The 25,241-nt window shown below is 40.1% G+C and overlaps 1 protein-coding gene and 1 pseudogene across 3 annotated transcripts in view; both read right to left on the bottom strand.

The window, feature by feature from the left end:
- Positions 1-6,414: 6,414 nt before the first annotated feature.
- NPHP1 (nephrocystin 1) overlaps positions 6,415-25,241 on the bottom strand; it is a 59,243-nt gene continuing 40,416 nt past the window's right edge. For 2 of the 3 annotated variants that reach the window (XM_041757283.1, XM_041757284.1), the window contains 4 exons: positions 15,796-15,908; positions 12,222-12,295; positions 8,512-8,556; positions 6,415-6,897 (listed from right to left, as the gene is read on the bottom strand). In XM_041757283.1, coding sequence (XP_041613217.1) covers positions 6,625-6,897; positions 8,512-8,556; positions 12,222-12,295; positions 15,796-15,908 — 505 coding nt within the window. In that variant the 3' untranslated portion in view covers positions 6,415-6,624. The remainder of the gene's footprint in view (positions 6,898-8,511; positions 8,557-12,221; positions 12,296-15,795; positions 15,909-25,241) is intronic. The other variant, XM_041757282.1, reaches the window with a different exon arrangement.
- LOC121490937 lies at positions 20,118-23,256 on the bottom strand (annotated as a pseudogene).

The raw sequence follows: 25,241 nt of genomic DNA, 5'->3' as shown, positions 1-25,241 counted from the left end.
CTTGTAGTCACTGGGACTCTTCCCATTGCAAGGGTTAGGAGAACCCGTTATGACTTGAACAATGGCGGGAATATATTACTTTAGGCAAGTGAGAAGTTCAGAGGGAATGCTGCCTTCAGGTGAGGCTGGGTCCAATGACTCAATGCAATCATGGGTCTAGATCCCTTCTGCGTGTCAGTTTCACTTGTTGCTGTCACTGAAGTTGGCCTCATTCTTAACCCCACTAGTGCTACCCCCACGTACACACAGCTCTAGGCTCTCTTTTCCTGGTTGCAATGTTCCTGGAGCACACAGTGGCTTCAAGTCTCATCTGTCCCACTACACCAGGCAGGGGATGAAAGTGCTCTGGTGAGTAAATGTCCTGGGATTAATTTGTTCTTTGTTGGTCCATTCCCAGTCCCCTCACTGTGAGCCAGCTGATCTGCTTGGGCCTATCATAGCCCATCCTTGGAGCTGGAATAAAAGGGTGTGTGCATGTGTGTGTACATGCGTGCAAGTGTAAAGAGGGCTCCTCTAGAAGCAGAAGAGGAATAAAGTTACCAGGAGAGAAGTATATGGATGCTGGGCAGCAAAATTACCAGCTGGCTTAACAACTTTCCACTGCAGAAAAAGAGCACAGCTCTCCCCCTTTATGTTGCAGGGATATGCATATCCCACTAGCTCTAGCCTCTTGATTCAGACACAGCTGGACTGCAGCTACTATCTCTACAAATAAAGGTCATGTTGACTTTCAAATCAGGGAGATAGAAGCACACACGGGTAGGCCCATACTGGGGAGGAGGTTGTGGTTCCTGCCGTCTCTGAGGCAGAATAGGGTCTGGTTCCCCGTATCTGTGAGATCTGGGTGGCACAGAACAAGCCAGGGTCAAAGGGGTGGCTTCCAGGAAAGACTCAATGGAATAATGTCTGGGTCATCCAGAGATACCTACCTGGAAGAGAGCTCAGGAAGCTGGGAGTCTTTTTCTGCTATCCCCCAATATGGCCTCTTGGAAAGGACAAAGTTCTGCGAAGTTAATCTTTTGCCGGCGAAGTCAGACACAAGTGAGCAGGTTAAGGTCCAGGCTATCTCCATCCATAGCATGAGAAATAGACTAAGCAATAGACACACTATCAAAGTCCTGAATTTGAGCTGTATTCCATTAATGATTTTCACTTTATATTGCTGCCCACAGAGCTGCGTGCCCTCACCTAATGTGTCATTGGGGAGTCATAAAGCCCTAGGCCTCCGTTTCCCTGAGCCGGCACAGCCCTTCACTTGTCACTCACCTAGGCTCCACCCACCTTCCCTACTCAAATCTATGTGACTACTACGTTGAAATATCAGGAGTTCAGACAGCAAGTTGGGATGTGGAGAAGTAACTAGGTTGTCAAACCCATGTGTTCCTGAGTTTCTTTTTTTTGGGGCGAGGTTTTTAAAAATTTATTTGTTCATGAGAGACACATGGAGAGAGAGGCAGAGATAGGCAGAGGGAGAAGCAGGTTCCCCAAAGGAAGCCAGACACTTAACCACTGAGCCACCCAGGTGTCCCGTGTTCCTCAATTTCAGAGCAAATTGTGAGGGTTCAGATAGATAGTGAGGTATACGTCCAAACACTGATCAAAATCCAGTTGCTCCCCAAGGGTCAGACAGTGGAATCGGGGCAGAAAATATGAAGATCAGGAAAAATAGCTACACTGACCACATACTTGGGCCTGTGGCAGTTCTATTAACACTCCAGGCTCCAGGAGTGTCAGAATGCAGGTTGAACAGCAACAACAAAAAGACACAATGATAGGCTCTGCTACAGGCCTGTGCGCTTCCTTTGTGGTTCCTGCATGTGATTACTGTCTATCTCATGCATCGTGAGGTAGGACAGGGATCGGGTCAGGGCTGCTCCCCGCCGCATCCTCAAAGCTGAATGCTGTGCCTGGAGCATAGTAGGTGCTCAGTGAGTACCTCCTGAATGAATAAAGGAACGGACAATTGTAAACCTCCAATGCACAGTGCTTTAAGTGAGTAAGGTGCAGGCTCTGATTCTCTGCTTTGAGGAAACAGACAGAAAGCAGCTAGGTGACAGCCAGCTCTGATCACCTCCACACCCCAGAGAACCTCCCAACTTGGAATGCTTCTCTCAAGAGGAAACGGGGCCAGTTCACGGCAAAGGATATCCTATAATGCTGCAAACTGACAAAGCCCTCAGCTGGTAGAGGACACTTCCAGTTCCCTTTACTGATGGGTTTCCCAGATGCTACTGGGTTGGCAAGTTAAACCTGCTCTGTTTGTGTGTGGTGTATTTCAAATGGATCCTTGTGAGTTGTTCTGGCTTCATACCTCACACCGTAAAAACCACTCAAGACTGAGATCATACCCACTCTGTTCCAGGCTCTGTCCCCTCACCATCCAGCCCACACATGCAGACAAGGGAATCACATTTTTCACCTCCAGCAGATCTGATGGATATGACCCTCAAACATTCATAAGAGGCTGGGATGTTGGGGAAGAGAGGGCCATGTAGTTTCCAGTTTTAAAGCCCCTCCTTGCCCTGCCCCTGAACCACAGTGGTTCTGATATGGGGAGTCCCCGTGGCCTCACAGCACATATGGGTCACTGGGCAAAGGTCTGCTAATCCCCCTGTTGCTGCTCCCCCACCAAGGCTCTCACAATTAATTCAGTGTTGCCAAGTCACGCTCCCTGAAACAGACCCTAGGACTCATTTCCAGGATGTTTTTGGCTGCCTGACAACCTCTTCCTGTTTTGGAAGCTAGAAAGTGACATTTAAAAAGCCAGGGAGGTTTCAGTGTTTTTTTGTTTTGTTTTTTTTAAAAAGATTCCATTGACTGAAGAGACAATGTGGAGTCTCTCAATGGCAGAGACATGCTCACCCCTGAGGAACTGTTGCCTACACTTAGACTAAGTGCCTCAGTGCCTCACTTTTTGGCCTGATCATTTCTGAAACTGTTTTCTCTCATGTTCCCATATTTTCCTCATGTGTCAGAGACGATGAAGTTGCTCCCACTTGTTAATCATGACACATTTCAAATGACCACAGAAGACAGTCTGAAAACACATTCTAAAGAAGGCTTGCTCTCTTCATGTGCACATTGGCTGAAAAGAATTCGCCAGCAAGATTTTCTTTCATTCAAAATGCCCAACCTCTGGTTTAATACTAAGCTAAGTGATTAAATAAATAAAAAGGTAGGATAGGGAATTAAAGATTCCACAGAGGTGCGCCTGGGTGACTCAGCCGGTTAAGTGTCTGCCTTCACTGTCCTAGTGTCAGGCCCTGGGATCATGGCCTGGGATCGAGAGTCCCACATTGGGCTCCCTGCCCAGTGGGGAGCCTACTTCCCCTTCTTCCTCTGCCTCTCTCCCTGCTTGTGCTCTCCCTCGTTTTTGTGCTTACTCTCTCTCCTTCTCAAATAAATAAGATCTTAAAAAAAAAAATTCTACCAAAACATGACCTTCACAATGGCAAGTGACATGGTTTCATGGTATCTTCCGACAAGACTACAGGGACCTAAGATGAGGCAGCTTATGACAGAACGGGGAAAAGTCCTGGTTACACTCTCACCACCTCCATTTGGAAAGGCAGGAACCCCTTTCCCTTGGAGCAGGAGCTAAGGAGGGCCATGGCCCCTGAGAAAGGGAAGGCAGCACCTGTGAAAGAGATGGGGCCGCTGCCTCATCTTATGATGGCCATAAGAATGGTGTCTGGACATCCTCTGTGCTTGGCACAGAGGGGAGACAGAGATTCTCCAGAAAACAGCTCTTGGAGATACAGCAGATGTCTTTTTCAAGGCCAAGTTCCCTTGTCAGATTTGAGGCTGGAAAGCCCTGTCACACCATGTTACTTTGTGAGATGAAGGCCCAGGTAGCCTTTAGATTAAGGGCTTGGTGCAAGCTCAGATGAAGCTGAGGAGTTTCATGATATGATGGATCTCTAAAAGTAAATGCCTCTTCTAAGGCAGCATGTGGCCAGAAAAAGTACCTCAATTGGTTCTCTGGCTATTTAGATTAAACTCTAATTGATCATGTGTTTCTTCAAACAGTCCTTTCATGTTTTATTTGCGCATGCAAGTCCTCAACGTTTGTCCTGATGAGAGGAATATCTTACGTTGCAGAACATTTTATGTGGTAGCTTTACTTCCCATATTAGCTGTGCTACTTACGGGCTTTGACTTTGGACAAAGTGCTTATCCTGCTTGGCCTGTTTCTTTAGTAGCAATACAGGAACAAACCAGTATCTATTTCCCATAGTAGTTGTGGGGATTAACCTAGTTAAGAATACACACAGTAGGCACTTCATAAATGGCAGCTGTACTACTACTAACAGTGAAAGCTTGGGACAATTCGCCAGCACTCACAAGTTTATTTGAAATGCAACAAAACATTTGTTCTTTGATATAGGGGTGGGTTAACTCATTCCTCAAAGCCTGAAAGGTTTTTGGTTTATTTTAAAAGAGCATTTATATGGACTTGAGATTTATTTAATTTGAGAGAGAGAGAGGAAGAGAGCGAGTGTGTGGCATGTAAGAGCAGGGGAAGGGCTGAGGGAGAGAATCTTCAAGCAGATTCCCTGTTAAGCATGGAGCCTGACATGGGGCTTGATCCCACAACCCATGAGATCAGGACCGAAGCCCAAACCAAGAATCAGATGCTCAACCAACTGAGCCACCCAGGCGCCCCCTGAACACATATGGACTTGAAAAAGCAAAACCAGATCCTACTTTTATATCTAATTAAGATAAAGTACATTCAAATACTAGATTGAATCAAATGATTAATAGGACAATTTTCTCCGATTTCTCCTTCCTTTCACAACACAAATTTTATTAGCAATGATCATTTATATATGCTAGATACTAGGCTATTTTTTTAAATAAATTTTTTATTGGTGTTCAATTTGCCAACATATAGAATAACACCCAGTGCTCATCCTGTCAGTGTCCACCTCAGTGCCCGTCACCCAGTCACCCCCACCCCCCCCACCTCCCCTTCCACCACCCCTAGTTCATTTCCCAGAGTTAGGAGTCTTTCATGTTCTGTTTCCCTTTCTGATATTTCCCACTTATTTTTTCTCCTTTTCCCTTTATTCCCTTTCACTATTTTTTATATTCCCCAAATGAATGAGACCATATAATGTTTGTCCTTCTCTGATTGACTTATTTCTCTCAGCATAATACCCTCAGTTCCATCCATGTCGAAACAAATGGTGGGTATTTGTCATTTCTAATTTCTAATGTCAATTTCTAATGTCATTCTAATGGGTGAGTAATATTCCATTGTAGATACTAGGCTCTTAATAGACATAGTTTGCAATTATTTTCTCCCATTCTGTGCATTGTATTTTCACTTTCTTTTTCTTAATCATTTTATTTTTTTCATCATGATAAGTGCACTCTTTAATTTCCATTCCCTATTTCCCCTATCCCTAACCTTAACCTTATTTTCTCCCTGGGAACCATTACTTTCTTCTTTAGTCTAGAGTCTGTTTCTTGGTTTGTCTTTTTCCCTTTGCTCATTTGCCTTCTTAAATTCCACACATGAGTGGGATCACATAGTATTTGTCTTTCTCAATTTCCCTCAGCATGATACTCTCTAGTACCACCCATGTTGTTGCAAATGGCAAGATTTCATTTTTTCAATGGCTGAAAAATATTCCATTGTATATATACCACATCTTCTTTATCCACTCATCTATTGATGGACACTTGGGCTGCTTCCATAGTTTAGCTATTGTGAATAATGTTGCTATAAACAGAGGTATAAATATCCCTTTGGATTAGTTTTTGTATTTTGGGGTTAAATACCCAGTAGTGAAATTACTGAATTATAGGGTAGTTCTATTTTTAATTTTTTGAGGAAACTCCATACTGTTTTCCACAGTGGCTATACCAGTTTGCACTCCTACCAATAGTTCACAAGGGTTCCCCTTTATCCACATCCTCACCAACACTTGTTTCTTGTGTTTTTGATTTTAGCCATTCTGATGGATATAAGGTGATATCTCATTGCATTTTGATTTGCCTTTCCATGATGATGAGTGATGCTGAGCATCTTTTCATGTGTCTGTTGGCCATCTGTATATCTTCTTTGGAGAAATGTCTATTTATGTCTTCTGCTCACTTTTGAACTGGATTATTTGTTTTTTGGGTATTGAGTTATATCAATTCTTTATATGTTTTGGATATTAACCCTTTATCAGATATGTCATTTGCAAATATTGTCTCCCATTCAATAGGCTGCCTTTTAGTTTGTTTCCTCCAATGTGTAGAAGCTTTTTATTTTGATGTCATCCCAATAGTTTATTTGTATTTTCACTTGCCTGAATAATTGCAAATTTAGCTTTGATAAAATCTTGCTTTTATATGAATCTATGGATACAGTCAACTTAAATATGTTAGTTGGTTTTGAAAAAAAATTTCCCTAAATTTCAATAACACTATTCCTTATCAAATGTATTTTATTGTATTAACACATATTCAAATTATCAAGTAGGTATTTCTTATAGAATGTAGTCTGTACAAAAAAGAATAAAGCCTAAATGATAATGTGACAGTTACTTTGGTTCTGTCATTTTATTCAGGTCATCAAGGAGGGTCCATCAGATTCAGTGGGAAGCTTGAGGGTCAAAGACCACCACTTCAGGCTACATTCTTTCTTATTTCACCCAGCAAGTCATAGGTCTGCTCTGAAATGTCAAAAGGTTCATGGACTCCATCTGGTGACAGCAGAGCTTGGAGGGCACCCCCATTTTCTTGGTTTTTCTTAAGGAAGTCAGCAATTACTTTCCACCGGGCAGCCTCTGTCTCTTCTTCTGCCCACCTGAATGGGGGCAGGAGTGTGGAATGCAGAAGAGGGACTACACAGTCATGGTAAACCAGGAGAAACATGGCCTTCAGGAACTCTTTGTCTCTCTGGGAAAACACCACCAACACAAATGAATGTGAAATAAATGACATCATTAGCTTTTAAGTGTTAAATTCTATTAACTCTGTAAACTAAAGTTTATCTAAGGGTAGGGATGGAGGGTGTCATTAATATCTGGCAAGTAACTAACTCTGAACCAGCTACTCAGTCAGGAAACAGAATTCTCTGAAGTGGATGCAAGCAAGAGTCACCTTGGAGGAGAGATGAGCTGTTGTCCTCTTTGAGAGTCTGGGAGAGACTCAAGACTAGCATGTCTCCTGAGCTTCCCTGAGGGCATCTCACACATTCCATCAAGGACATTGGGGTGCTGAAATCTAATTCTGGTGACAAGGGTGTGGTTCCAGGTAAACATAACTAAAACACAATATGAAGTCAGCTGTATCCACTTAATTAGATTACAGCCTATCAGAGACAATGTCAAGTTGTTATAGGAGAAGGGTGGCATGAAATCCAGAGAAGGAGATCCTAGGAGTAAAAGTGTGCAGACCCTCTCCAGATAACAAGGGTACTGCAGTATGGACACAACCAGTCAAACCCTGACACTGACAGGCTGGGGAGCACATCAGTCTGAAGGTAGAGATATTTATACACAGCAGATCTACACATAGATACCACCCTTCCAAGCAACCATGTGTGTGTGTGTGGGGCAATTTCTACAGGCCTGAGACCCAGCACGTTGTTCACTGCTGTCCTAGAAAAGCAGTACACCTGCCAGTTTTAGCAAAGGTCAAGTGTAAACAGTACTGGTCAAATGGAAGCTCAAATAAGGTTACAACACACTTTTACAACATATAGTGTCTGTGTCTGTGTGTATGTATATACACATATATTATGTATAATACAGTTTATGTTTCTTAAAATTTTTAGGAGTTTTGGTTTGTTCTCCTATGTTCCTTGTAGTTAATTAACACTTTAGACTTGAAATCCAAAAACCATGGACCATGAGTCAAATGTGGCCTACTACCTATTTTTATAAGTAAAGTTTTACAAAAATTCAGTCATGCTCAGAGTTTACAGAAGTCTGCAGCTGCTTTTGGACTACACTGGCAGAGTGGAGTATTGTACTAGAGACCTTACTGCCTACAAATCCAAAAAAATTTTCTATGTGGCTCTTCACACGAGAAGTTTGTCAACCCTGGATTAGAGCAGTGAAGCCATTACTCACTGATTAATACAAGCTGTTTGGTAATCACCAAGCGTCCATGGTAATGTAAGCATGAGCCATGCATTTTTTCAATGTATTAGACTGGTTAGGCCAATTTTCTTTTTCCTTCTCCTTAAATGATATGGACTTTGAGAGCTAGAGGAACCTTTCTTTAAGAGAAATTTGATAGCCAACTGGAGACTTTGTTTAGAAACTTCTCCTCAAATAACATTCAGTGATCTGAAACGATTGTTTTGATCAATTATTTCTTTTCACATTGGAAATCACTCAACCATACCCTTCTTGGAACATGTTTTTGCAACCACGATGACACAGTTTAACTGGTTAAGAGAGACTAGGACTATGGCTACTTTGGCTAAGACAGAGGCATTATTAGCATGTGTAAGCAAGCCGTGAGCTCTGCAAACATTCAGTTCAGTGTGGAAAACCGCATTACCTTCTCTGATCTTTTTAATGTGCTTTCTTTCTCAGCCCAGGAACTCTAAAAAGCAAATCAATATGTTATATTAATCCTAGTATTCACAAGCCTTTGCCACACTTCTGTGACTTCATGGTAATTTAACGTATGGATAGGGCTAAAAAACCTGTACGGGCCCTACATGTATAAGTGAATCTATAGGTACCAAGTGCTAACAACCCAGAACCAGACCAAATGGGCTGTGAAAGTTGCCTTAGAAGCATCATGATTCTTAGAAGTTGAAACTAATTTAAGAACAGAATCAGTGAAACACTAACACATTCTTGCAAAATGCATAAACATTGCACCTGAACAGTAAAGTACCATTAAGGTTTTAAAGTCAGATGATAATGAACATAGAGAACTCTACCAAATACCATATTTCTTTGCAATTCTGTCTGCCATGATGATGACAGGGGTCAGAGGGAGATAAAAGGAAGTATAGCTTTGCAAGTAAATATCCCCATCTGTCCACAAAGCTTCACACAAGCTTCTTTAAAGAAATAAAAAAAAACCTCCCAAAGTTCAATTAATCCCACAGAAATACGAACTGAAGATTTTTTCAGCATCAGTTCTGAGCAAACTATGAGCAAGGAGGGATGTGCCCATTCTCCCAGTTGCTTCCTCTAGGCCTCCATTTGGTGCCCAGTTGTGGGTATTCTCCTGTTGTGCCTGATTTCATGGATTCCATGAAAGCATCAGCTCTTGTCTCAGTTGGGAGGCCTGGGGGTGAATATGACATATGGCACCAAGAACAAGATTCTCCATGAAATGAAGGAGAAGTTTCCTATCGAGAGACTACAGACTGTTCCTCTAATGAGCCATGTCTTGGACGGTCATATTTACCGTAATCTATTACGATGAATGGTCAGTTATTACCATGAAAGAACTACCTGATGAGACTGTGGTCCACTATCCTATTGACTGCTGTACCTGTGGGTCCCGGAGAGTTTGAAGAGGACCCTAGAGAGGCAGGGTGCTTTACTAAACAGGTCAGGTGCTATTATTAAAACACCACCAACAAACTAAACTTAGCTAAGTTGACGCTAGAAGGCTCACACACTTCATGATATAAACTTTAAAAGGTACCTGGCTTCACATAACTATCAGTTAGTAACGTTAGACTTAACATTGAGTAAAATTTGTCCATTGTTTCTTAGTTGTGTCAAGGTCCCACTTCATTTTTCACTGAGCTACCAGCAAGCAGTAAGGTGTCTCACAGTAACTCAGTGGTGAATAGTATGTGTGTGTGTGTGTGTGTGTGTGTGTGTGTGTGTGTGTGTGTCGGGGGGGGGGGTTACTACTATACACTAAGATCTGTTTCTTTCTTCCTTCTGGAGCAAACAGAAGACTCCATCTCCTAGCTCCCTTGAAGTTAAGTGGGGCCATGTGACTGGTTCTGGTCATTGAAACGTGAGTAGAAATGGCTTATGCCACTTTAGGGCAAAGGCAGTGGAAAGCCCAAGGACAATCCTCTATTCTCTCTTTTCCTGCAGATGCAACTGGCAATAGAGGAAGCCACTTGTTCCAGATGATGCTGTAAGAAAGTGGAACCTCCACCAGCCTGCATCCTTGGGTGACTATGGAGCAGAGTCTTACATTGATCCATGCTGGGTAGGCGCCATGAGTGAGAAATCAACCTGTATTAGCTACCACTGCCCAGGCTGGCTTAACCTAAGTAACACGGTATGCCATGAAAGAAGGCTCAAGAGTACAAATAAAGCACTCTTTTTTATTTTTATTGTTTATTGTACAAATAATTAATTTTGGAAAAGTTAAGAGAATACAGGTAAACAAAATAACTCATGATCCAGAGGTAATCCTATGTATTATCTTTCTAGAGTATATTCTTCCAGTTATTTTTACAGGCAGATATATAAATGTAAATATATATATTTAAATACACTTAACTACAACTCAAATTTTTTTCACTTTAATAATGTATATGATCAACTTTATCTACACGCCTTTTCTTGAGCCTGTGGCATATCTAGACATACCCAGAGCAGACCTGTAGTGCACTTCTCTGGGCTATCTGCTCATCAGGAAATGTGGAATTTAAACTAGGTTAGCCCTAAGGTTCTGTCCTAACTCCAATGCCCAGACTCTATGAATGCTACACACCTAGAGAAATATGCCAGTGCCCTACACAGTGCCTTAGCCACAGTGAGGTCTCGTAAACTATTTGTCGAATGAATCAATGGACCTGTGTTCTGTATAATGAATAAACATGATACTAGTGACTTTATAAGGGAAAAAAGAAAAATTCTGCATTATCTAATGTGAGTGCCATATGAACTTGTCTGAAATTATGGCTAATCATATGCCATTAAGTCTTTTTTGCAGAAAACTTCATTGTTACTGTTGACACCCCAGACCTAGCCAAACCATTACATGAAATCAGCTTTCAAGTCTAATAAAAATCTTTGTAGGTGATTACTTCCTCCTTCCATTTCTGTCAGGCCCACTGGACCTCTATTCTTATAGATAGGAATCACCTCCTAGCATAGCTCACCTCCCTTCTGCACATGTACTTTTCTACCTGTGTGTCAGGAGCTTTCCTAAAGCAGAACCCTGTACAGATTACCCACCACCTACCATATACTCTTCACTGGCAATGTGAGAATCAGATCAACTCTGCCCAACTGCATATGACGTTCTACATGCCAAAGTGGATCCTTTGCTCTTCTATTACTCGCTATTCCTTCCTGCTTCAAAACATCGGTTCATGGTGATCCTTCTACCTGTAATGTCCTCCCTTTCATCTCAGCACATCAAAATTTGATTTGGCCCCAACTTTTTATTAAGTCTTTCTCACCAAGAACCTCTTGTGAAAAACACTTATCCTCATTTGCTGCCCTCTTTAAATATTCAAGGTCCTGGATTATACATCCCCAGTGGCACTTACCATGTTATCAGAGTACTGCCTTGAAGCCATAATGGACTCGTAATATTTGTTGACTGATATATTAAGCTAAACTTTATGAAACTGACATTTTTGAAAGTCACAAAATGGCTAAAAATTAGAGATTTTATAGGGTTCAAACTAATACCCAGTTGCAATTTCATATAAGCAGATAGTATATGTTGAATTAAAACAAAACTGATAGGGACACCTGGGTGGCTCAGTGGTTTAGCGCCTGCCTTCGGCCCAGGGCATGATCCTGGAGTCACAGGATTGAGTCCTGCATCGGGATCCCTGCATGGAGCCTGCTTCTCCCTCTGCCTGTGTCTCTGCCTCTCTCTCTCTCTCTCTTTCTCTCACTCTTTCTCTGTGTCTCTCATGAATAAATAAATAAAATCTTCAAAAAAATGATATATGTACCCTGATTCTCCTCTGAAAGCTCAGTCTATTTATCTAACAAACCATTTTGGATTTTTGCTTAGGATACAATCAGTGGCCATCTTAAGTCAAGGAATAAAGAATAGGAAAGAGATTGCAATAGCGTACATAGCAGATACTCCATCTGCTTATTGGGTCAGGGGAAGCAGCCCTGGGAAATAGTATTCATACTAAGGAAGAAAGGATGAGACCAAGTTAACTAGACAATGTACAGGGGTTGGGAGACACTGTCCAAATTGGAAAAACAATCAAACCAACGCTAGAGCAGGTGTCAGAACTCACTAACATGGTATGTTCAATTGTTTTCAGAACCCATCAGGTTTCTATCATGATGTGTGCTACCCACCCTGAGTGCATCCATCATGTCAGGCTGCTCCAAGAGCTTGGGGAAGGTGGCCAACACTGGGTTACTAATTAAATCTGAAATACAAAAGAACAAAAAGGATTTTATATAAACTTCATCCAATGTATTTGACTGCAACAGAAGTAAAAACATTCATTCAGACAAAAATTATTATGCTACATGATTTGTTGATAACACATTCTATACATTTTAACTTCTAGGAGGGCTCAAAACTGTCTGCTCAATCTCCATCCACCCCTAAATTCATACTCCAGGGAGTTATGAAATGAGTCTTGTACCAAGTAGACAGAGCTTTTAGGGTGAAAGTAAAGTGGCTCTGAACAGAATAAAACTAGAAAATTTTGTTCTGCTTTCTTTGCTGTTTTCCAACCTCTCTTTCCTCCTTATGACATAACTGAAGTATGGTAAAAGTAACTAGAGAAGTACAACTCAACACCAAAAAACCAAATACTCCAATTAAAAAATGGGCAAAAGACATAAGCAAACATTTCTCCAAAGAAGACATACAGATGGTCAACAGACACATGAAAAGATGCTCAATATAACTAATCATCAGGGACATACAAATCAAAACTACAATGACAGGAGCACCTGAGTGGCTCAGTTGGTTAAGTATCCAACTCTTGATTTCAGCCTAGATCATGATCTCAGGATCATGAGATTGAGCCCTGCATTGGGCTCCGAGCTGAGTGTGAAGTCTGCTTAAGATTCTCTCTCCTTCTCCCTCTGCCCCTCCCTGCCCCTGCAATCTCTCTCTCTCTAATAAAAAAGAAACACAAACCACAATGAGATAACACCTCATACCTGTCACAATGGCTAAAATAAAAAGCACAAGGAACAAGTACTGGCAAGGATGTGGAGAAAATGGAACCCCCATGCACTGTTGGTGGGAATTCAAATTGACACAGACACTGTGGAAAACAGCATGGAGGTTCTTCAAAAAATTAAAAATGGAATTATCATATGATCCAGCAATTCCCCTACTGGGTATGTACCCAAAGAATCTGAAAAGATGTATGTGCCTCCATATTTATTGCAGCATCATTCACAGTAGCCAAATTATGGAAGCAGCCCAGTATCCACAGACTGATGAATAGATAAAGAAGAGATACACACACACACATACACAGAGGACTATTATTCAGCCATAAAAAGAAGGAAATCTTGTCATCTGCAATAACATGGATGGATCTAGAAGGTAAAATGCTAAGCAAAATAATTCAGAGAAAGACAAATCACATATGATTTCAATCATATGTAGAATTTAAGAAACAAAACAAACAGACAAAGAAAAAGAGACAAAATGAGAAACAGACTCTTAACCATAGAGAACAAATTGATAGTTATCAGAGAGGAGGTGCGTGGGGGATGGGTGAAATAGATGAAGGGGATGAAAAGTACACTTATCGTGAAGAGGACTGAGTAATGTATAAAATTGTTGAATCACTATATGTACACCTGAAACTAATATAACACTGAATATCAAATATACTAGAATTCCTGCTGAGCTGGAACCAGTAAGTGCCGGGGGACAGGAGACACGGTGCAAGCTGCTCAGGAACTGACTCCAGTCCTGGAGTCAGAAAGGACCCCGGAACTGGTGTTTGGGGTCAATGGATGGTGGTGGATGAAAATGAAAGGAATCAGGAGTTGAGATTTCTAGCGATAGTCCTAAATACTGTGTAGGAGAATACTGATATTTCACAATAAATAATGGCACATGAGACACCTTTGCAAAGAAGCACACCAGAAAGGACACTCTTAAAATGACATGGGCAATATATTTTGCCACCTTGCATCCTCAGTAGAGAAAAATCCTTCCTCTAGGTCTTATCAGGGTTATTCTGATGGTCAGATTCAAATGATGAAATTGGTTCTGAGTAACCTCCTTCCCAACAGGAAAGCTAATAACCCTCTAAGCAGTCTTATCAGTCATGAAGTTTCTTTCGAGTTACTGAAATAAATTCAAAGGCAAGCGATGATGAAAAAGTTCAAAGTGTCCTTCCCTTGGAGTTATAATTGTTCCTTGAGAAATGGTGGTACCTCCCTGTTGTAGAGTTCCATTTCTCTCTCTTAAGTCCTGGGAAAGGACTCCTGTCTAACCATGAATTCTACTTGTCCACAATTGCTAAACCATCATAGGGCTCTTGGTCCTACTCACTCTGTTTCAGCCACACTGGCCTGCTTTCAACTGTAATCCCTCCAACATACTTGGGTTGTTTTGCCTTGGGTCTTCAGATACACTGGCCGCTCTGCTCAGATAGGCTCCTTTCTCAGGTCTTATCTTAAATATTACTTGCCTAGAGACTTCCCTCAGGTCTTCCTAGTGTATGTTCATGTTGGCTTTCTTCCTTTAAAATACTTATTTTATAAGGTTGAAAAGGATTATTTATATAATCTTGTGTTTGAAGTCTGTCACGCCACCAGGGTGAGGATGTATCTGTTACAACTGTCACTGGGCCTACTACATGCTTGGCATATAGGAAGCACTCTATACATATCTGCTTTCTAATTTACTGAATTCAAAGACTATTCATTAGAATTAAACTATTTTTAGAGGTAATTTTTTTTTTAAGGTTTTAGTTATTTATTACAGAGGGTAGGGGAGAAGGGAAAAGCAGAGGGAGAAGGACAAGCAGACTCCATGCTGAGCACAGAGCCCAACATGGGCTCAATCTTAGGACCCTGAGATCATGACCTGACCTGAATGCAAGAGTTGGATGCTTAACCTATTGAGCTACCCAGGCACCCCTAAAGGCAATTCTTATAACATATGTATATCTCTTTGCAAGTTTAATCATGTGTGATAACTCATTGATTTTTTAAAATTATTTTTTAACAATTTACTTGGAAAAAGTTTCAAGCTTACAAAGAAGTTACAAGAATAAAAATAGAACACTGGAGTACCTTTTATCTGTATTTAATTTTAACTAATCTGTTGACATTTAACTTCACACATTAAGAATCAGTTATTTTGGGTGATTTTGGTCTCTTCCCAAAAAGATGATGTACATACCAAACATGTGGTATAAACATATTATTCAAGACACCGAGGGGAAATATGATTATGTCTGAGTTTTAGGATCTCGAATCTCCATAATTTGTAATGTAAAAATATGCATATTGTAAAGAACTGAATATATATTGAGCTCACACAGGATATATATATATATATATACAGGTGTACAATGGGGTACAATACTGTGCAACGAGGTAGTTTATTTATTTACTTTAAAATATTTTATTTATTTATTCATGAGAGACATAGAGAAAGAGGCAGAGTCATAGGCAGAGGGAGAAGCAGGCTCATGTGGGACTCAATCCTGGGACTCCAGAACCACAACCTGAGTCAAAGGCAGACACTCAACTGCTGAGCCACCCAGGCGTCCCTCGAGGTAATTTATTGACACTGATGCTATTCTAAATATTTTATTCCAAAAAATAAATATTTTATTCCAAATGTTACCTTCAGAAGCAGAAGATAAAGGCTGGCGTAGGTTACATTTACTCAAACATGATGCATTACTATATATAAGGAAATTGCAAAGACTCTTACCAGCACTTTGCATGCTCATCCTGTCTTTCAGGAGTACATCTCCAAGAATTTGGCGATAAAATATCAACAAATGAATAGTACACATACTTCCAATTAATGTTTCTGGCAGTAAACTGTTAAAGAAGAAAAATATGTATTCATTAAACAATTCCCTACAATCTCACCTACAGTGTTTTTTTAAATATATACTTACTACTTTAATGAACAGTTTCAAGTTTTGCTTCATTATTGGAAAAAAGTTTAAACAGTTTTAAAGAAAATTCCCACTATAAGTTGCCTACAGTAAGCCTCAGAAAACTACTATTTCTATGTGTACACTTTCAAATCTGAACTCTGTTTTGCCATTCTTGTGTTTCCATTTTAGGGCATTCACCCATGTTATATGTTAAGTAGAGAAGAAAAGTCACCAATTACATGTTTGGGGAAGAAGGGGATTAGTCAGCTACCAGTTTTGACAAAGCCTTGTAGCCACTCCTCCTGATATGATGAATGAAAAAGGACACAGAGGAGTTCAGACTGTTCCGTGGTGCCTGGTGGAATGTGGGAGGGGTGTGGCAGATCTGGACTGAATTCTGACTTTTCTTCTTCCTAGCTATGTGGCTTAGGGTTAATTATTGTCCTTTTGTTTTGGTTTCCTCATTTTAGAATACAGAGAGTAATACCTCTGTTTCAGAAGCTTACTAAAAGGATTAAATTGAGGTAAGTGTGAAGTACTTAATGTAATGTCGGGTCCATAGTAAGGGCTCAAAAAAACAAAAAAAGAAAAATTCAATATTGATGGTAAGTTTGTATCAGTTTAAAATGGATTCCTATAACTTTAAGATGTTATATGGAATCCCCATGATAACCACAAAGAAAAAAATCTATAGAATATACACAAAGGAAATGAAAAAGGAATCAAAATGTGCCACTACAAAAAAATTAGTCAAACAAAAAAAAAATAAAAATAAATAAAAATAAAGGAAGGCATTAAGGGAGGAAATGAGGCATAGAAAAGTCCCCCAGAAGATGTACAGAAAACAAATCATAAAATGGCAGTACTAAACATTCCCTATCAGTGATTACTTTAAAAATAAAAGGATTAAACTCCCCAGTCAAAAGATACAGAATGAGAGAAAAAATAGGATCTAACTATATTCTATATACAAGAGACTCACTTTAGATTTATGGACACTCATGGGTTGAAAATGAAAGGACAGACAAAGATACTCCATGCAAATAGTAAACAAAAGAGAGCAGGGGTGGCTATCTTAATAGCAGACAAAACAGACTTTAAAAAAAAAGTGTTAAAAAGACAAAGAAAGATATTATATAATGATAAAAGGGTCAATGCACCAAGAAGATATAAAGATTATAACATACACAACAAATATTAGAGATACTAAGTATATGAAGCAAACATCAACAAAACTGAAGAGAGAAATACACAGATCTACAATCATAGTAGGAGAATCTAATACACCACTTTTAATAAAGAACAACCAGACAAAAAATAAATAAGGTAATAGAAGACTGTAGACCAACTGTAACTAAAGAAATATACAGAACACTTCACTCAGTTAATAGCAGAATACACATTTTTCTCAAGTGTGCGTGGGATATTTTCCAGGATAGATCATATATGAGGCTACAACACCAGTCTTAATAATTTAAAAGACTAAACTCATACAAAGTATATTTTTTGATCACAAGTGAATGAAATTAGAAATCAACAGAAGAAAAAATAGAAAATTCACAAATATGTAGAGATTAAACATCACACTCTTAAGCAATCAATGGCTCAAAGAGGAACTCATAAGGAAAATTAGAAAATATCTGGAGACAAGTAAAATGAAAGCATAACATACCAAAACTCATGGAATACAGTGAAAGCACTGCTAAGGAATAGTTTATAGCTATAAATGCTTACATTAATAAAGAAGAAAGATCTCAAATCAACCACCTAACTTTGAATCTTAAGGAACTAGGAAAGAAAAAAAACAAATGAACCTAAATATAGCAAAAGGAAAGAAATAATAAAGAGTAGAGCAGGGATGAGCAAAATAACAGAAAACAACATACAAAATCAATGAAAGCAAGAGTTGGTTCTTTGCAAAGATCAACAAAATCAATACTGTTAGCTAGAGGACTAAGAGAAAAGATTCAAGTTATAAAATCAGAAATGAAGAGAGATGCTACTACTCATTTTACAAAAATACAAAAAGGATTGCAGACAGAACTATGAATAATTGTATATCCACAGGTTGGATAATCTAGATGAAATGGACAAATTCCTAGAAACACACAACCTACCAAGGCTGAATCAGGAATAAATAGAAAATCTGAATAGACATAACTAGTAAGGAGATTGAATCAATAATCAAAGACTTTCCAATGAATAAAACGCCAGGACCAGATGGCTTCACTGGTAAATTCTATCAAATATCTAAAAAATTAATATATATCCTTTTCAAACTCTTCCATAAAATTGAAAAGGAAGGATTACTTCCACAATCATTCTCTAAGACCAGCATTATCCTGTTATTGAAGCCAAAGACACACAAAACTACAGATCAATATCCCTGATGAATATAGATGCAAAAATCCTCAACAGAAACTATCAAACAGAATTCCACAGCACATTAAAAGGTTTATACACTATGAACAAGTGGGATTTATTCCTAGAATGCAAGGATGGTTCAACATTAGAAAAATCCATGTGATATACCACATTAACAGAATGAAGGAAAAAAACCCCATAGGATCTTCTCAACTGATGCTGAAAAAGAATTTGAGGGATTCCTGCATTGCTCAGCAGGTTGAGTGTCTGCCTTTGGCTCAGGGTGTGATCCCAGAGTCCCGGAATCAAGTCCCACATTGGGCTCCCTGCATGGAGCCTGCTTCTCCCTCTGCCTATGTTTCTACTTCTCTCCCTGTCTCTCATGAATAAATAAATAAAATCTTAAAAAAAAAAGAATTTGACAAAATTCAATACCTTTTCATAATAAAAACACTCAACAATCCTAGGAATAGAAGAAAACTACTTCCACATGATAAAGACCATATATGAAAATCCCACAGCTAACATCATATTCAATGGTGAAAGACCACAACCTTTTTCTCTAAGATCAGAAACAAGACAAGGATGCCTGTTTTCACCATTTGTGTTCAACATAGTACTAGAAGTCCTAGCCAGAGCCCTAAGCAAGAAAAAGGAGCAAAAGGCATCCAAATTGGAAAAGACAAGAAAAATTATCTCTGTTCACAGACAACATGGTCTTATATGTAGAAAACCCGAAAGCTTCCACAAAAAAACAGTTTAAATAGACAAATTCAACAAAGTTGTAGGATATAAAATCAGCATACAAAAATTAGTCACAGAGACACCTGGGTGGCTCAGCGGTTGAGCGCCTGCCTTTGGCCCAGAGCTTGCTCCTGGAGTCCCGGGATCGAGTCCCATATTGGGCTCCTTGTGGGGAGCCTGCTTTTCCCTCTGCCTGTATCTCTGCCCCACTCTCTCTCTGTGTCTCTCATGAATAAATAAAATCTTTTAAAAAAATTAGTCATGTTTCTATACATTAACAATGAACAGTTTGAAAAGAAATTAAAACCAATTTCATATACAATAGCATCAAAGAGAAAATATTTATAAAAATAGAAATAAAATTTCAATATTATTTCAAAAATAATAATCTGAAACATGACAAGTGGGTGCTTTAAAATCCTCACATGACACACACTAAGTGCCTACTGCCTACTGGGATATATTGAGCATAAGAGCTAAGTTAAAAGATACTCAAGGAAATGTCTTGAATCATTTTATTTTTTATTTTTATTTTTATTTTTATTTTTTTCCAGTAGTTAATTTTATTTGTTCAAGGCTCATATTGCAAGCATTAAACCAAGCATGGGCTTTGATTCTGTGAGCCCAGATTCACATATTTAGGAGGATAAAAACAAACTGTGATCCATGTATATGGATGAAAAACTAAAGGCTCACAGTTAATCACATCATGGTTTTAAATTTCTACAGCCTAGAAGCCAGAAGTCACAGATCTTTTAGGTCTTTCTGGATATCCCACAAGGTATCTGCACTTTTCTTGAGCTGGGCAACCTCATCATCCTTCAGCTTCTGATTGATCACACTGGTTAAGCCCCGAGTGTTCAGAATACACGGAAGACTCAGGAAGACTTCGTTCTCAATACCATACATGCCCTTCACCATTGTTGACACTGGATGAATCCTGGAGAGATTTTTCAACGGGGATTCAATGAGATCAGCCACACTTAATCCAATAGCCCAGTTGGTATATCCTTTTAGCTTGATGACTTTCAACCACCATCTTATGTACTTCCTTCTAATTTTCACTGTCGTTGTCTGTTCCCATTTTCTGGATTCAGTTCCTGAAGAGAAACACCTGCCACATTCACTCCACTCCACACAGCCACACTTGAGTCGCCATGTTCTCCCAAAATCTATCCATGGCAGCTGCTGGGATGAATGCCAAGTTTTTTAGCCATAAGATAGCAAAATCTAGCAGAATCCAGATTACACCCACTTCCAATGACACGGTGCTTGGGTAGTCTACTTAGTTTCCAGGTAACATATGTAAGATATCCACTGGGTTGGAAACCACAATTATGATACAATCAGGACTGTACTTGACTATCTGAGGAATAATGAATTTGAAGACATTAACATTCCTTTGCACCAGATTGAGGTGGCTCTCTCCCTCCTGCTGGAGGACTCCTGCAGTCACCACCACAATCTTAGAATTGGCAGTCACAGAGTAATCTTTATCTGCCACAATTTTAGGTGTCTGTAGAAATAAGCTCCCATGCTGTAGATCCATCATTTCTCCTTTGAGTTTATCTTCTAAAACATCCACAAGGGCAAGTTCATTAGCCAGAGACTTTCCCAGAATGCTGATGGCACATGCCATACCAACTTGTCCAACACCCACTACAGTGATCTTATTGTTTGGGATTGCAGCCTCTTCTTCTGCAACTGGTGCAATCAGTTTTTCCTTAAGAGTTGCCTTTGTGCCCCGAGACCAGCAGCTGTAAGGGTCGCGCGAAGGAGACCAGGTTAACTGCGCACATCTCCTCCAGCGCAGGATCCGCAAGGAGAGAGCTCTTGAATCATTTTAAATATACATTTTCTAAACATAAGAAATCTTGAAAACCTTGCAAACAATGTCCTTTATCAAGGAGGCAAATGTCTTTGGGCTAAGAAAAACCACCAAAAGTTTAAAAAGAGACTTTTTTTTTTAAGATTTTATTTACTTATTCATGAGAGACACAGAGAGAGACAGAGAGAGGCAGAGACACAGGGAGAGGGAGAAGCAGGCTCCATGCAGGGAGCCCGATGAGGGACTCGATCCCGATCCCGGGTCTCCAGGATCATACCCTGGACTGAAGGCAGCGCTAAACCACTGAGCCACCCAGGGGGCCCGAGAGACTTTAACTTTTGTAAATTAATCCTTTACTTTAATTTCTAGAATAAGTATTTTAGAAGGGAACATTAGTCACAGAGGTAGAGTTCAGGTTTCCAGCCTGTTGGAAGTAAATAGAATGAATGTAATGTCAATGGTGGTGGAGGAGCAATGGATATCCCAGGGGTAGGTTCATGGAATTTAGTAAGTATCCTTGACCACTTCCTAATCAACTCTTGCATTTCTAGAAATATCCAAAAATGCATGACAGGTTCTCTTCCATTCATATATGGCATTTGGTACACAAAGTTAGAAATCATTGTTTTCTAATCCGGCTACAATGCTAGTCTTGTGTCTGATCTGGATTTCAAAGACTGGTTGCAGAGGACCATATAAGCTGCCTTGATGCTGCCACATGCCTTCTTGGTGTTCAGCTGCAATTCTTAAGGCTTGTTCCACATCCTGTCCTCTGGTCTATGGCTCATTTGGGCAGTGTTTCAGCTGCATGCCCAAACCATGTCTCATGCTGAAGAACAGCCATTGATTTTGCTAGAGGAAGGGGTGTAACCTTCCTTTCATTTTTTCCTCACCTCTCATGGACCCGCCTGCTCTATCTGGCTGGCATCACTGCCAGCCTGTGGTAGAGGCCTTCGTTCCTCCCACAGTGTAGGCACTCCTTTCCTTCTGGCACATCCCCATAACATGAGGCAGTACAGCTGCACTTTATTAGTTTTCTTTAGGGAAATCTTCTGATTTTCCCAAACTCAAGAAGACCAGAAAGCTCTGAGCTACTGAGATAGGCTATGCTGAAGAAGTAAAAATATACATCTTTCTGAACTCACAGATACACCAGCAAACGCTGATGGCAGAAGTGCAATGAACAGAATCATGTAATCATGGGCCCCAGGCTACTAACACTATTACCTCATTTATTTTTAGAAATAATACAATGGAAGTGAAAGAGAAAAAGCAAGCTAGGATACATCAAAAAAGCAAAGACAAATAAACAAGTTTATAGCAAATTTATACACATACACATAGCCTACTTCTACAGACCAGTATTTCTTGGTATCTGTGCTGAACTAATACACTGAGAGTCGTCAAAATTCAGAGGCTTTCAGGGGTTTAAGAGCATACCTTTGGCCAAATCATATCAAGATATAAAAAAAAAAAAAACATTGAAAAATAGCTCCAAAATTAGAAAGGCAAGTCTCGGTGAAACAAGGATTCTATGTGTTCCCTTATTTGCCTCATGCCAAGAGGGTCACCATGATTACAACTGTCTCCACAAAAGAAGTCCCATGGGCAGGATTCTGGTGCTGTTTCTTTAGTAAAGGAGACAAACTGGGGCACCTGGGTGGCTCAGTCAGTTAAGCACCTGCCTTGGGCTCAGGTCATGGTCCCAAGATCCAGCCCCTCATTGGGTTCCTTGCTCACCAGGTAATTTGCTTCTCCTTCTCCCTCTACCCCTCCCCTCCAACTCATTTTCTTTCTCTGTCTCAAATAAATAAATCTTAAAAAAAAAATAAAGGAGACAAGTCTACATGGATTAATTTGCATTTTTGCAGGTCTTCAGACATCCAAAGGCATACACACGTGAGACTGCTGGTTGGTGAAAGGGCAGTGTGAAGCCAGCTAGCACGGGCACTGGGTAAAAATGGGTGGGAAGGCAAACTCTCAGTGGGCTTCCCATCCTTGGGTCTGTACACATTGTTGTATGTCCCTTGGCATAATGTTAAAAGCCTCTGTCCTTTCTCCTTCAAGCAGAGGATTCTGGCCAAACAAAGGTGAAGTTCTTAAGCAAGGGAGGGTGGGGAGAGAGGTGGGATGTACTTTTGAAGGAGGCAGTCAGGGGAGGAGAGGGGGCTGAGATGGATCAGTCCTGCCTCAGTCTCTACCCTCCAGGGTGTGCAGGCTCAGGGCAGAGATACCCAAAATTGTCCATGCTGGTGCCCAGCCTCTCACTGTGGACCTACAGCACAGCCCTCGCACCACAGCCCATGGGCTCTGCAGTGAGGCATGGGGCCTCTAGATTCTCTGAGCCCATGGCCTGGTCTCTGTGAGAGCCAGCCTGAACCTCAGCTGCACTGGAGGGTTGCCTCAGTCCATACTCGACACTACCAAGCATACACACTTCTGGGTCATGCAAAGTGGAGTGGCAATTCAAGACAGGTCCCCCCCTGGGCTCTGGGAGGAGAGAAGAGCACACCCCAAGACAAGGTGAGGGAACTTTAGGGACAGCAGGAGGCAGAGCAGACGTCTGAAGTACACTTTTACACTAACAGGCAGATTCCTACTTTGAAGTTCTTTAGCAAACATTTTTCCGGTGCCTCGTATATGCTGTGATCAAACAAGCACACCTCAGTTCCTGGGGTCTGGAGGGCAAGGACTCAGGACCCTTCTTTGAGAACCAGTATGCATAACACTCACTGCTTTGGAAGCATGGGCCTGCCTACCTGACCTCTGCACCACCCAGTCATACCTGATCTCTAGATTGTAAAAAGTATCTTGGAACCAGGATCTGGGGCCAAAGCAACACTATTAAGAGTTGTGCTTGAAAGACACACTTGGGAGTACTTGGGGACTCCTGGAGGCTTACCAATGAGATGAGGAGTGGGAGGCTGAAGAAGCAGAAGAATGAAGCCAAACAGGATTATGGCTTTTCTTTTACAAAGACTGCTACTGTGCTGCTGCTGCTTTTTTTTTTTTTTTAAATCTTGAAAAATAACTATTTTCCAAGGAAAGATTGGTGAAAAAGGGAATTTATAAGTGCTATAAACATCCCGGGGGGGGGGGGGAGTCAAGAGAATGAGTAATACCCATGAACACATCATTAAGGCTATTGAAAGATTTAACTGTTAATACTAGAATTATAAATCACACTTAAGTATCAGATATAAGAATGAGGAGTATTTAAACTAAGGGCATGATCCAGAACAAGAAAAGCAACATTTTAGGAGGCTATGCCAAGTTTTCATCCTATTACTCTGTTTCTTGGTAATGAGCAAGCAAGAAGCAGGTCGTGGTGGAACAGGTCAGCTTCATCAGTTTCTGTTTCTAGGCACTGCTCCTCCTTTCCACTCTCTCATCCACCATATGCTCTCTGTGCTAGGTTCCTTTTCTCTATAGCTTCCCATCTTCACATGTGTACATCTCTCCAATCCTTCAAAGACTATTTCAAATCCTCCTGATATCATTAGCTACATAGCACATCTTCACTTAAACAAATTTTATGACATAGCACCATGGACCTAGAATTATATTTGCGTTTATGTATACATATGATAATAATAGTAAATAATTATAGTTAATACTTATTGTGTTTTACTATGTGCCATATACTATAAAAATAATCTAGATGTTTTATATACTTTCTTTTCATTAAACCTCATTGTAGTTTCATGGGGTTGATACGTTCTTTGGGATCTTAAGAAAGATAGTTAAATGACTTGTCCAAGAGATTACTGAGTTAGAAGGTGATAGATCTGGGAACCCACTAGAGTAAAAGTTCCTTGAAATAGGTGAAGGGATTAAGAGTACACTCAGTGTGATGAGCACTGAGTAATGTATGAAATTGTTAAACTACTGTATTGTACACCTGAAAAAATATAACACTGTATGTTAATTATACTGGAATAAAAAAATCTAAAAGAGCTCTGTAAATCAATAAAAGAAAATTAACTGAAAAGTATAATAAATTTTAAAAAGCTTCCTGAAGAAAATGCAAATTAAAATCACCATGAGATACCATTACTCACTTATTAAAATGGCCAAAATAGAAAAAAAAAAAACAGGTAATACCAAGAACATGAGTAGCTGGAACTTTCATACATTGCTGCTGGGAGTGTAAAATGCTATAGCAATTTCAGAAAACTGTTTGGCAGTTTTTCATAAAATTAGAAAGACACCAGATTACCCAGCAATCCTGCTCCTATGTATTTATACCTCTGAGAAATAAAGCCACATAGCTACCCATAAAAAACTTATATGCAAATATTTAGAGTGGCTTTATTCATAATTGCCCAACTTAGA

The sequence above is a fragment of the Vulpes lagopus genome, chromosome 5, assembly GCF_018345385.1.
Source record: "Vulpes lagopus strain Blue_001 chromosome 5, ASM1834538v1, whole genome shotgun sequence".
Taxonomy (NCBI): Eukaryota; Metazoa; Chordata; class Mammalia; order Carnivora; family Canidae; genus Vulpes; species Vulpes lagopus.
The sequence above is the reverse complement of the archived record's forward strand: the minus strand, read 5'-3'. Positions and strand labels throughout refer to the sequence as shown.